Source organism: Carassius carassius, chromosome 4 (genome assembly GCF_963082965.1).
Source record: "Carassius carassius chromosome 4, fCarCar2.1, whole genome shotgun sequence".
NCBI lineage: Eukaryota > Metazoa > Chordata > Actinopteri > Cypriniformes > Cyprinidae > Carassius > Carassius carassius.
Window position 1 is genome coordinate 21,335,940 of NC_081758.1, and position 14,733 is coordinate 21,350,672.

General features: G+C 36.8%; 1 protein-coding gene across 1 annotated transcript in view; it reads left to right on the forward strand.

Moving 5' to 3' along the window:
- LOC132139481 (nuclear receptor corepressor 1-like) overlaps positions 1 to 14,733 on the forward strand; it is a 101,858-nt gene that overhangs the window by 8,012 nt on the left and 79,113 nt on the right. Inside the window, exons 3-8 of the mRNA XM_059547852.1 lie at positions 7,847 to 7,938; positions 9,402 to 9,603; positions 9,713 to 9,892; positions 11,666 to 11,779; positions 12,702 to 12,758; positions 12,842 to 12,894. Of these exons, the coding sequence (XP_059403835.1) occupies positions 7,847 to 7,938; positions 9,402 to 9,603; positions 9,713 to 9,892; positions 11,666 to 11,779; positions 12,702 to 12,758; positions 12,842 to 12,894 (698 nt within the window). The remainder of the gene's footprint in view (positions 1 to 7,846; positions 7,939 to 9,401; positions 9,604 to 9,712; positions 9,893 to 11,665; positions 11,780 to 12,701; positions 12,759 to 12,841; positions 12,895 to 14,733) is intronic.

Consider the following 14,733-nt stretch of genomic DNA (forward strand, 5'->3'; position numbering starts at 1 on the left):
GCACTGTCTCACTCCTCTAACACATCCTATTTAACTCGTCAGTTAGTGTTTATTTGAGCACTTCTGTCAGTGAACGCTGCCTGCAAAACACTAAAATAAATATCAAAGAAATAATGCAGTTAAACAAGAAAGTAGCCTAAATAAGAAAGTTAAATACCCCCTATCTAACGGACGCGAGCGACGCAGCGCGACAAAATACTGATTATAATCAGTGATGCTACACTGGATGCAGCACAACACGACATGATAAATCCCCGTCCGGTCTGTGATGTAGGCTACTGACACTGAGTTCAAATGTCCTGTATAGACACTAGACAGACTAAACCTGTTGCAACGCGGTTGTGTTGCGTCCGGTTTACTTTTCCACCACCAAGCAAGCTCAATAACTAACTCTTCATCTGAACGCGCTCACTTTGAAATAGAAATCGTTGCCATATTTCTTGTTACCATCGTTTATTCATCACTGTCTCGTTTGTATTTGGCCAGTTTGGAGAAAGCCTCACCAAACCTGACCAGCCAGCGTTTGCGATCACGAGAACTTGTGCAAACGCTGATGGGTGACATGAATGCAGATGACTTCAGATCGGTGATGCGGTATTTGCTTTCCCAACAAGATCCATCGCCCAACACTAAATTAATTTGCTGAATGCATAAACTGTATTTTCCTGCGCTCAAATCTGCATATCTAAAGGAAACGCTGTGTTTGAGGTAATTTGTTAATAACCCTAGACTTAGAATTTGCAACTATTACAGTTATTACACTTATATACAAAACTTTTTATTATGCTTGCTATAGAGTTTGTGACGTCACATGCACTACCGCCGGTGGCAGTAGACAACCGCGGTAGCAACCGACCACCGTGGTGACGCGGTTGTCATGGCAACCGTCACAGCCCTATCTGCATCGCACATTACACCGCCAACAATCCACATAACAAGAAAGGTGCTAAAGTAGAACTATAACTGTAACTTTGCTGTTCCTGGGTCAGTCACACTTTGAACTTGATAATTGTGTGTATGTACAGCGCAGATCCTGAACCACCTATTCTCTGTTATAGAGCAGTCTTAACATACTGCTGCAAACAGCTGTTACACGTCCTTAGTTTAATGAAGTGTGGAAGATTTTTCCTAACAAAATTTAAATAAAAATTCAAATGCTCATGATCAAATAATAAATCAAACTCTCAAAATGCCTTCTCAAATGTGAAATCAAATACTCAAATGCAATTTAATTTACTCAAATCGGGGAAGCATGAATTATATAAAAAATCTAAATAATTTGTATATTATTTATTTTTTCATTCTCAACCCAGTATAAACCTGTCATAATTAAATCTATAATTCACTGCTAAAATCATAAATCGAATGCTCAAACCTACATCGCAAATAAGTCAAATGCTTAAATCACAAATAAAATGCTCAAATGTAAACCACAAAAGGCAAATTAAATGCTCAAACAGACATCAAATATGATAAATCGAATGCTCAAATGCAAATGAGGAGTGTCAATCAAGTATTGTGGGCGGAGCTTTGAGATAGAAGATTTCGGTGACAGCGACAAGCACTGTGGCTTGTCATGGTGTAATTTCACAGAGAGTGAGTAAAATCTTGGCAGGGGGAGCAGCCACATAAACCTGCCACAGCTCAAGGCAGCTGCCAGTCCGATAGATGCATGTGAACAGAAAGACAGGGCAACCCCTGTCTCCTTCTGTTGTTTTGCCACCTAATACAATATATAATTCCTTTGTTTTTACACTAAATGCACTGGGGTATCCCCTTTTACCAGCAGGAGCTTGGTGCCATGGTACACGCTCTCCATTACGAACTAAAAGAGAGGAATAAAATATAAGGTATGGTGGTAAATAAGAGTACTGTCTATTTGCTCACGTACATCAGTCGGCATGTAAACTGTTGAAGCAGGATCCGCCCATAATTCCTGATTGACACTTCTCATTTGCATTTACCATTTGAGCATCTCTTATTTAATCTTTTAAGGATTTTAATTTTAATTTTGTTAGAAAAAATCTTCCATAAAGAATAGTGTTTTGTAAATTTTCCTCAGCTCTTGTTTCCTCTCTAATAGTGAGATGTATGTGACAAAAAGGTTAATTACTTAACACAGCTAGACCAACCCACTGTATTGTTCACCTCTGTATAGCGAGTGCTGTTTCATGAGGCGTTCACATGTACAGAGGTTTTAATGCTAGAGTGGACGTATAATAATTCATAGTAAGCATTTCTACTGCTGGATGATCTCAAGTTATTAATGGGCCCACAACGTTTGAAAATCTGACCTCAAATGGGATGCATTGCTTGTGTCTTGAGCAATTCAGTCCATCCATTGAGTTGGATCTGATCCAACAGAATGGCTGTTTGTAATGCCTTATCAGACAATAACATCTTACTTAATGTAACAATTTTTGTGCTTAAATTTTTTTTTTATAATTTAACATTTACCCAAGGTATAGGCTAAGTTAGCATCTCATTGCAAATTTGGAAATTTGGATTGGAATAACCCACGACTGTATACATACAATGTATTCACTTTTACTGAGATTTGAACTTTAAAAGTGCATTAAAATGTTGAAGGCATGAGAAATGTAGTATCTAAATTTATTTACCAAATGAAATTAAATTTTTTTTACTAACAATGCTTTCTGTAACAATTTGAGTGACCAGTCTGCAAAAAGGAACACAAAGCTGGATATAGCTCAATTTTTCTTGACATGAATCCAGTTGTTTTCATGGTTGAAATGTAAGATTTGGCTGCTAATCAATTATTTTGTTTAAGCTTTGTTACTCACTAGAGTCCTAATAGAGTTAAAAAAACGTTATATGTGTAAAAATGTTTTGCTGTGCCACGCAGAGGTGCTCCACCACAGTCGTTATCACACTAACTGGTACAGCCCTAATTAAAAGGCAGTAATGAATGTAATAAGATGACATTCATTTTTATAATCAGGCACTATATCAGTGGTCTCCAACATGGTGCCCGCGTGGAGTCTCTGAGTCGCCCACCGAGCACGTTCTATAAATAGCCTGAATTGTAATCTTTCATGTTTTTTTTTATGATAATGGCATAAAATGAGAAAATAACTATTGGTGACATTTCATATACCATTAAAACATAATAAAATAATTCAATAATTTAAAATATTTAGAATCTGCACGTCTCTCTATCTCTCTCTTTCTGCGTCTCGTGCGCGCACCTCTCTCTCTCTCTAGCTCTCTCTCTCTCTCTCTCTCTCGCTCTGCGTCTCGTGCGCGCACCTCTCTTGTTCTCTCTGCGTATAGCACGGCAGAGGAGCAGCATTTAATTTAGTTAAACACAGATATTATGTTGCTTTTCTAATTTTACATGCAAGTATGTAAAGTATATCATTCAGTCACTATTTCATATTTATGCCGTTGTTCTTTCTCCCTTTCCCCCGTGATTTTGTCTATATCGCGAATATAAGACGATCCCCCATTTTTTAGGACAAAAAAGCCTATTTTTAGGACAAAAAAACTTGTCTTATATTCGGGTATATACGGTAATTATATATTCAATAGTCATAATATTTAACAATATTACTGTTTGTTGTTCTATTTTTCAAAACTTGAAACTTTGTGTGTGTTTGCCTATATCAAACAAGTAGCCCTCAAGACTATTTTATCCCTTCAGGGAGCCCTCACTCACAAAAAGGTTGGAGACCCCTGCACTATATATATAGTACCCGTTAAAAGTTATTTTAGCCAAAGAATTTTGGACAGAAAGACAGAACGATTTGTTTATGGCACCAGTAAACCATAGAACAGTGATTTTTACATTATCATTTCCTGTTTTTTCTTGCACTCAACAATAGTATCTCTCAGGAGATACTGTTCAACTTGAATGATTGCTTCATATTACTACTAATTGCCATAAAGGTAAATGCACTGCCAGCTATTTCTGCTACTCATGTCTCTGGAAATCACCAGCTCTCTTTGAAATGCAATGACGTTACAAATCGCTCTGTGTGAATGCCCCTCTATGCTTCTTTTCTCCTCAGCGTACCCTCTGTCTCAGATGAAAGTAGGCCAGAAATGGCTGGGCCTCAACATTATAAATCAATTTGGTTATCACTGTAGTACATTCCTTAGAGCTAGAGAAGCAGAAATAAACAGACTCCAGCTGTTCTCTCTCTTCTCTGCACTTTTTCTCTTTTTAATTCACATTACTCAATTATTAACACATCTCCTGTTCGCAGACGTGGACATGGCCATGTTTGTTCTGGGGTTGTTAGCCGTTTAGAAGCATCTCTAACACACAAAATGTGAGTGGCTTCTAGAGGAAAACTGATGTCTGTGTATTTCAGTGAGGTGATCTCATACCAGCAGATCTTGCAGTAATCCTGCTGGACCGCAGCCAACTCGGACAACTGAGATCGCATTGTCATCATTTAGCCAAACAAAACTGTGCCTCGTTTTATAATATGAAGCTTTGACATCATCTAAATCAGAGCTCTATGAAACTTAAAAACACTAAAATAATTGTTGGGAAACATTCTTAATTTATTTATTTGTACAGTCCTAAAAAAAACATGGATTGTGTGTTTATGATTAAAATAATATTTAAAAATAATATAACAAAAACCAGTTTGCATTATCAAGCTACAGTAAGACTGTTTTTACAGCTGTAATAACTGGAAGCCAGAAGCCTTGCACATTAAAGATTCAAGTTATAAATGGCTGTGCTAACTCTTCTGTTAAAAATAAGGTGGATTAAAGGGGATGGATTTAGTGAAGTAACTTTTCTAAGAGCGATTTAGCATTACAACTTTAAGCACCACAGCTACTACCACATTTCTTTATCGAATATCTGTTATTTATTCATTTGAAGCCTTTGCTAAACTTCTATCAATTAAAAAAAAAACTAATGCTTTTATTCAGCAAGGATGTATTAAATTGATCATATTATCATATTAAGCAGTACAACAGTTTGATACTGATAATGAGAAATAGTATATAATTAAATTATTTTTGAGCATCAAATCACCTTGTTAGAATAATATGAAACTGAAGACTGGAGTAATGAATGCTGAAAATGTAGCTTTGCAATCAAAGGAATAATCTATTAAATAATTCTTGATGTTTTCAAAGAATGTAATTTGCCCTGATTTTGCCCGGTTCATTAAAACTGAACTTAAGTCTGAGTAAACCGGCTACAAGAACTGACTCACACATTGTAGCTTAGGTTTGTCTCTGTCTTGCTCTTCTGGTGTCTGTGGTTTTTTTCTAATGAAGATGATGAATTGAGGGTTATCACCCCCCCCATTCTAATAATTCAAACTTACATCACATTCTGTTCATTATCAAAATAAAATACAGTCAGTCAAACATAGAAAAGATTACACTGGTCAGTTTAAATAGACTGTGGTATACCGTCCGTTGTTGATTGTTTTTGCTCGTGTGAAGAAAATGACCTTTTCTGTCTATATGCAAATGCATGTAGAGTACAAGCCTAGTTTACCTTATAAATAATAGTTTAACATTCAATTACAGTGCGAATATAGTAACATTTGGATTTGTGCCAAATGAGACGTGAGCAATAAGCTCCAAATACATCCAGATGCACTCACTCGTCCTCATCTGCATGCATGCGCTGTCACGATTTAATGCACTGTACTTGTCCAATTTTTTTTTTTTTTTTTTTTTAAACAAATAGGCCTACCAGTAGTGTTGTCACGGAACCAAAATTTCAGTATTCGGTACCGATACCAGTGAAAATCCACGGTTCTCGGTACCAATTTCGGTACCAAAGCAAAACACAAAAATATGCTAATTAAAAAAAAAATAACTTTTTAGCACTAAAAATAAAACCAATGCCATTCTTTATACTTATTTACAATTGTGTTTAAAGTTTTTCTACAAGTTATATAATTATGAAAAACAGTAAACAAGTTCCACCCAAATTTAATTTGTCTTTTAATTTATGAAATTTAAACATTTTATTTTTGGTAAATAAAGGGGATTTGCTATTAAAATTAAAACATGGAAGAAATATTGTGATTTATTTCTTTAAAAAATAAAGTTTTATACATTTTTTCAACAGTAGTAGCAGTATCACATACATTTTACTAAATAATAGTAATATTTCTAGCACAATGCCTTTATGTAAAAATTAACTTTTAGGCCTAATGAATGCATATTTGTCATTTGAGTATTGATAATACTACTACTAATTCTACTATCATACTAATGTATATACAATGCTCTATGAATTGATGAGCTGCTGGGCTAATTGAATATTAATCACGTTGTCTGCGTTCGGTCAAACTGATTTGCTGAAATAGATCAGCGCCAGCCAATGAAATTGCCATTTGCGCATTAGCTCCGCCCACTACCGGAGAAACCGGTATGTCTTCTGCTTGTTCGAAAATGAATGAATAATTCTAAATAAACTCCATTATTTTGACAGGAGAAGACAACAAAGAATAGTTTACATATAGCGTGTCGATTCAGCGTGGTAAGACTCTCTCTCTCTCTCTGCATGTATGAGAAACAGCGCTATCAGTAAAGCGACGGTGAGTCGTGCGCCTTCACAAAGAGTTTACAGAGCATCAGGTGCGCTGTGCGTCCATTGAGATGAACTGAAAAGTTCAGATCGCTTGATGGAGAGAGAACTGAAGCTCAGAGGCTGAAATTAATGCAAGCATCATGCGCTTCAGTCTATGTAGTAAACAAACCCGCACGTCTCTGCCATTCATTAATTCACACAGAGACGCGCAGAACACGGATTCATATTTCTAACAACTTTTGCGGCTTAACATTTACAGATACTGGTCCATATGGAGATTTGAATTTATGCTAACTTTGACAAATTCCATGACTGTCCATATTAAAATGTAAGTTTCATTTTCATGACTGTATTTTGAGATTCCGTCCTCTTTTTCTGCTTCGCGGGAATCATAGCGCTGAACCCTTTCTTTTATTGTCTATGGCTGAACCGGGTCTGAACGGGACCTCGGTACTACCGGTACTTAAAGAAACCTGGTACCGTCACATTTAAATTTTTTTAGTACCGACTTGGTACCGAAGTACCGGGTCTTTTGACAACACTACCTACCAGAACGCAAAAATTCTAAATCTGACATTTTCTGGAACAGGATACCGCAGGATCACATTAAGTACTGGTCATAATACTCACATAAAATTGTTTGATGTGAGCAGTAGTGTGTTTTAAACCATTAAATTACATAATGTCAGTTGAAAACACTGCAGTGGTGTTTCAAAATACAACAACGAGCATCACAGAACCATTGAAAGAGGTGTGTGCAGCGGCCTCTGTGATGGGATGGGAAACAGTCAACAAAATAAAATCATCTCAAATTTTCTTTTATCAAATGATCATTAATAATCACAGCTATTCATTTTATATTCCTGCTACTAGCATTTTATTCAAACTAAAAACCCCTATAATTCGGGTGAATAAAAGCAAAACAAGTGGCTTTTGCACAACCTGTCATGCAAAAGTGCGTCTCGTGCTGTGCATTAGACGCATTTTGCAGCATTAAGGTTAAGGATTAATTGATTGTTAATTGAAACGATGACCAATCATGGAAATTTTTGAAAATTTACATCCCTAAAACAGACTTATAGCTGAGGTGTGTGTGTTGGTGTGGTCGTGACTCTCTGGAGAGGCTGTCTTGTCATAATGTGCTTTTTATTTATCTCTTTATGCCTTTCGTTCTCTCTCTCACATACATGAACACTCTTGGTCTTTCTGCCCATGTCTTTAAGGCTTCTGAGGCCTGATCCTTGGGGTCCTCATGTTTTTGTTTTGCCCAGTGTTTCCTATCTGATGTGTGTGTCTGTGTTTGTTTAGGAGTTTCCGGTACCCGACTACCGTTCCCCCCTTCAAGACCAGCAGCGCCGCAGGCCTTCACTACTATCTGAATTCCACCCTGGGACCGAGAGGTGACACAACTGTCCCCACCCGCTTCAGACATAATGCTATGCTCCTAATTTTATTTCTGCCCCATTTAAAGATAATGTATGATGAAAATGTATTTCTTAAATGTGTGAGTAGGATATTATTAACCAATAATACCATATGAACATATTTTATTTCCTTCCAATCCAATAAATCCAGATATAAACCCACTTGGAAATGGCTTATAAAATGTAGATCTGACAACATTATCGTGATTTGGCCATTAAATAATTAAATAATCTAATAAATGATTGCAATATAATATTTTATATATTTGTAACCATTTATTTAGTAGTAAATCTTTATTTGTCCCTTCACAGGATAGTTCATACAGCATCAACCTCACAAACAGACAAAAGTTTATAAGACATTGTGCGAAAACTGCTAGAATGAATGAACGACCATAACAACAAAAAACAAAAACCCGGGCAATAACAGTGCACCATTTGTCATATACTGTCATATACTCAAAGTACACCTTTATCTCAGTTTCAAATAATTGTTTACAATCAAGACTGCATTTGAAATTTGATTGATTTGATTATGGCACTCTATATCACCTAAGTACAAAATGTAAGAGGTATCATCTAAGATAGTCAAGCACTTCCTAAGTACATTTTTCTCACACAAAGCAGATACCCCCAACTGTGCCAAACCTGTCATTTTTGACCCCAGATTAACAATTCTCTGCATCTGGGATTTACTTTAAACATTAAGTTCATAAAACCAACAGATCATAGCAAAAGTCAAGACCGTTTCAATAAAAGATCTATAAAATATTATCAAAATAGATTCATCCACATCAAAGGACTTTAGCTTCCTCAGTAAATATAACCGTTTTGTGCCTTTGATACAAGTTTTGTTTTCCACCCATCTTAGTTTATTGTCAATAACTGTACCCAAGTATTTGTATGAGTTGACCTTCTCAACTTCTTTACCTGCAATAAGTATTTTAGATTAGATATCAACGGAGTTATAAAAATACAATCATATCATTGTCTGTCAGTTATTCACATTGACAAATTAATGTATGATTTCCTTTTATAGCTTATAATAACCATTGTACGGGGTAGAATGGCATGAATGTAATATTTTAAAGGTTTTAAATTTTTTGTTTAAAGTGTAGTATTAATAAAAAATATTATATGCAATATTAATTTCTTGGGTTAAACCCTTGAGCATCTGAGTTTCTTCTGTCTGCGATTGACACTTTTATTTGTTCGGTATTCTCCAAATCCCAGACAAATGCAGTTCTTGGTTGACAATCTGTGATTGGAATATAAAGTGCATAATGTTGCAATTCTCAAATAATAGTTTTTAGATCAATTGATTGCATTTGAAATTAATTTAGTTAAAAATTAAACTTTTGTGTTGTTTTCAGTATTATTGTTTGGTGCTGAGGTTTTTGAAGCATAATCATTTGAAGTATCTCTTTCGTCTCCTGCAGGCCGCCAGAGCGCAGACATGGTTATGGGCAACAGTTTCATGCCGTCCAAGCTCAGCATGAGCTGGAGACTCTCGAGGCCAAGCGTCTCCGCATCGAGAATGTATCTGAAGCGCACTTTCCAAGGGCTCAGCCCACTGGCATCGTACTGCCCCATCCACAGACCATACAGGACAGCTTTAGGACCACCGGAGAGGTCAAGAAGGTGATAAGTGTGTGCGTGTGTCTGTGATTTGAACATTTCCCCATTCCATAAAACAGGCTTGTTCTTATTCTTGTCCTCTCGCTTCTTTTTCTCTTGTTTTCTGGGACAGGAAGCCCAGTATAGTGTGAAGGTGGATGCCTCATCCCCAGGAGGAGCTCCACAGGTGGGTGAGGATGCAGACCCATCACCCTCCAAACTCTCCAAGGAGGAGTTGATTCAGAGCATGGACCGCGTTGACCGTGAGATTGCCAAAGTCGAGCAACAGATTTTCAAACTGAAAAAGAAACAGGTGTGTAGCCTGACTAAACAAATGCACGAGAGAGAGACTTAAACACTGCTACAGCTCAAGAACTACCTGTTTTAAACTCTAAGATGTTGTTCATTTTGTAAATAAAGAGCTCATGACCGTATCAGTCAGTAGTTTTATGATGACAAGATTTGTTTGTTTAAAACCAAACCAGAGCTGACCGTCTCCCTCTCTTCCTGCACATACCAGGGTTCAGTCCCATGTCACAGGACAGCTAGCAGCAGACAGGGCTTTTGTTCAGTATTTATCAGTTAGCCTTGTGGGAAATGTTGCCCCTGTGTTATGACTTGTCATAACTCATTTCTTTACCAATTATTCTAGCTCTTTGATGGAGATGAAAAATCTTTCAGGCTTGCAAGTGTACACATTCATTCCTCACTCTGTCTACTATCTTTGTTTTCTTAAATATCTGATTGTAGAGATACTCACATGCTGGTTGAAGGTACATTACATTCTGTTCTGGCCCAATGGTGAAAATGTGATAAAAGAACAACAAAACTGTTATCTGACTTGCAGTGTATACCGCTGTCTTTATTAAGACTGCAAATCAAAGCCTAAGTCTGCCTAGAAGTTTTTTCTTGATTCTTCTACCAGGTTTTTCCTTTCTCAGGAGCACTTTAATTATGCACTGCAGTTTCAAAAGGAAAGGCACAGGGCACATTTGTTGAGAATGTATATGAATCTAATATTACAACTCTGCACATCACTTTGATATCTGTGAGAAAGTTTTATTGTGTCTGTGGTAGTCATTCATCCCTGTGATTGGTGGTGCTTGCTGAGGCAATCATTATCGCTCATATTTATGCTGGGCACACACCAAAAGGTTTTTTACATCTTATAAGATTTTCAAAATGTGATACACCACAAACATGAGAATGACAAATCCTAGATTTAACCGTTTTGCTTCTATAGTGTGTGGTGTGCAATGATGTGACAGACCACACACGAGCAGATTTTCAACCAGTGTCTCAACTGTGAACACAGGAAATCTCGCAAAATATTGCGAGACTTCAGAATAAGCATGACGGACGATATGCAGGAAGAAATTGCAATGATAGTGTTTAAACATTCGTGCTGTTGCCACAAATCAACAAGCTGATCCTCCATCTCTGCTGTCCACATCAATTTCATTTTGTGCTGCGTCATGACTGCTTCCCTCTTCCATCATCTCGCTTTCTGATTGGATATGGTTTCGTTTCACGTGATAATTTCCAGAGCATGCGCGCGTTTGTCTTTGGGGTTCCCCCCACACATCAAGATCTCTGATCGTAAATATTAAACATGTTGAATATTTACGATTCGCGATCGGGGTGGCTCTGACGTTGTCCCGATCAGGTTCGGACACTCTTAACACTCCTCACATCAAGGGAAAATCTGATAAAATAATCTGTAGAACCATCAAGATAATCAGGACATAGCTAGGATTGTTGGAAGGGGGGAAATCGGCCCAAAATCAGCCCGATTATCTTTTGGTGTGTACCCAGCATTAGGCATTTAACTTTGCCATATCCCATATCAATTCAGTTTAAGACAAGAATGATGCTTCAATTTGTGTGCTTAAAAAGAGATGCTGTTATTTTTCTAAAGCAATAAGTTTTGTGAGTTAACTTGTAAACAATCATAATGGATGAAACCTTCATAATTTCATGGTCAGGAAATGTTCGCTATTATTAATATTATTAGTAGTAGTATTGTTTATATGCTTGTTTTAGGCTTCCAGGTTTATGGTGTATTGCCATTTTTGTTATCTTTTAGCAACAACTGGAGGAGGAGGCAGCAAAGCCTGTAGAGCCAGAAAAGCCAGTGACGCCACCCCCTGTGGAACACAAACATCGCAGCATCGTCCAGATCATTTATGATGAGAACCGGGTATGAACACATTGATACATTGTGTTTTTCTCTCACACACAGGAACCTAGCAGATTGTGCTCTTTACAGATTGTTTAATTGATGTTAAAGTGTGCTTAGACTATTCACAGTGAACAAATGCTTTCCTGAGAGTCTTTGAACACCTCTGGGAGAAGATAATCAATGACTAAATGAACTCGGTTAGGAGATTATTTAATTTTTTGACTTGTTGTTGACCGAGTGTGATGTCTCCAAACTGGTCCTGCAGAGTTTAGCTCCTGTTTATTCTTTGCTCACTTTAAAATGTTTAATTGTGTATCTCTCTGTGTCTGTCATGTAATCTGGACACTTAAATGTAGTTTTTGTTTGCTTGTTTTGGAAGAAAATTTAACTCGGCACAGTAACAAATGAGACTTGGAAATAAAGTGGGTGAGAGAGAAAGTAGTACAGATGGAGAAAATGAAGCAAAGCTATAGCACCCATCTGATCTGGAAGCATCACTGAATTTCCTGTTTCCATCAAAAAGCAGTTGTAAACACGGACAATACATATACTTGGTAGATGCTTGCAACTGTTACAAACACAGATTGTAGATTTGAGTGTAAATTGTGGGATTGTGTAAAGGAGGCGTTTCCCAAGCAGAACACTGAAACTCAGGAAATGTTGATTTTTTTTTTTTTGGGGGGCATGTTTATTTTTACTCCCTTTCACCCTGGAGGAGAAAATGTTTTCCAAAGAAGTGATAAATTGTTTGTTGGCTTAAACAATTTGTGTTTCTGTTGTTGAAACACGCACAGGCTCACACTTTCTCTCTATCAGAGCTAAAAGTCATCAAATGAGAGCGCAGTTTGTTCGCTTGGTGTTGTGTGTCAGCAGGCAGACTATCTAACCAGACTATCTTTTTTTTTATTTTAACCAACATTCTCTCTCCGTTGTTTCACAGAAAAAGGCAGAAGAAGCCCATAAGATACTGGAAGGGTTGGGGCCTAAAGTGGAGCTGGTGAGTATTGTTTGAAATAGTTTTCTGATGCGTGAGTTTGTTCATCTAGATAATCTGCAGCTATTTCCTCTGTTTCTCCACAGCCTCTGTACAACCAGCCCTCTGATACTAAAATCTACCATGACAACATTAAGACGTGAGTGTCCACTCTGTGTAAGCTTGACAGTAAATAATTGTAATAGTGTCTTTGACAGGACAGAAGTCAGAAGTGTGGGAAATGAACTGCACAGACTAGGTGATTAGTTCAGAAGTTGGTCCGTGTTGACTAGATGTTGATCACGTGACTTCCTTGTGTTGTTTTTTTTATTGGTTAATGGCCAATATTAGAAGTGTTTTTTTGTTTTCTGTTAAAGTAATCCTTTTCTGTCATTTAATCTCTGAAAACAGTACTATTTACATTACAGTACTAATTTAATTATACTATCAATTTATTTAGACAAAATGACAAACATAAGCTATTTATTGCCTTATCAGTATTAGCCAAAATTTAATATCTTGTATATCTAGTTTTTCTGGGTCCCTTTTAGGACACAATATCATATTTTCACTATATGATTTTTGTGTGAAATAAATTCACAATAAAGGTATTATAACAAAATATATAGAAATGACAATTAAATAATGTTATCAGTAGTAGCCACACACTGCATGAGTCTGGATGGGAGCATATGTTTGGTTGTCCTTGTCCTCTTTAGTCCGGATGACATGGCGTCCCAGTTTTCCAAAAAGAACTTCAAATTTTGATTTGTTTGACCACAAAACAGTTTTCCACTTTGCCACAGTCCATTTTAAATGAGCCTTGGCCTGGAGAAAACACCTGCGCTTCTGGATCATGTTTAGATATGGCTTCTTTTTTGACCTATAGAGTTTTAGCTGGCAACAGTGAATGGCACGGTGGACTGTGTTCACTGACAATGTTTTCTGGAAGTATTCCTGAGCCCATGTTGTGATTTCCATTACAGTAGCATTCCTGTATGTGATGCAGTGCAGTCTAAGGGCCCGAAGATCACAGGAATCCAGTATTGTTTTCTGCCCTTGACCCTTACACACAGCAGAGATTGTTCCAGATTCTCTGAATCTTTGGATGATATTATGCACTGTAGATGATGATAACTTCAAACCCTTTGCAATTTTTCTCCGAGAAACTCCTTTCTGAGGCCATCCTTAAAAATATTTTGGTTTGCAGTAACAGTAATTTAAAAAAAAAAAAGGGTCGGTAGGTCGGTCTACATTTTTTTTTTTCAAGTTTCAATGTAAAAAAAAAAAAAAAAAAAAATTTTGTGATGGTGATGACGTCGGTATGAATTTAAACAAATTAGCATATCGTGATGTCACTGACTGGGTCTTCAACCCGTGCCTTCGGGCGCATCATTGCAAACCTCATTTTGATGCAGGTTATATAGACCACAAACAAATTTAAATCTTTGTCAAAAACATGTTTATTGCATGAATTTCAGGTGAGAAAAAAAATGAGGTACTGTTTTACTTGCATCCACCGCTACGTATCAATGCATCCTACAAATGAGAGAACGTTTACTTTGCTTTCTTGGGTTGTCACTTTTGTGAAAAAAATCCTGTTTGATTTGAGTGGCGAGTGTTCATTGAATCGATTGTAAAATCGATTTTGCATGTCTAAAGTTTTATACGGCAAATAACACCAAATATAGGTAAATCCACGGACAACAGGCAGGAGGAATGTAAAGATTCAATATATTGGTAAAGACCAATATTTCTGATGATTTATTGGCGTGAAGTTACGTGCAAAATGACAAACAGGAGTGCAACATTTTCGAAAAACAATAAGCAGAGTGGACTGCCATAATGCAAAACATTTACTGCAGGCTTCAACATGGCTGTGTATACGATTAAATTTCAACAACAACAAAAAAATCGCATAGGCGATTTTCTTTAGGCTATCAAAAAATTTTTTTTTTCGAATATTCTTTGAATTTAAAATAAAAATCCACATTCGAAT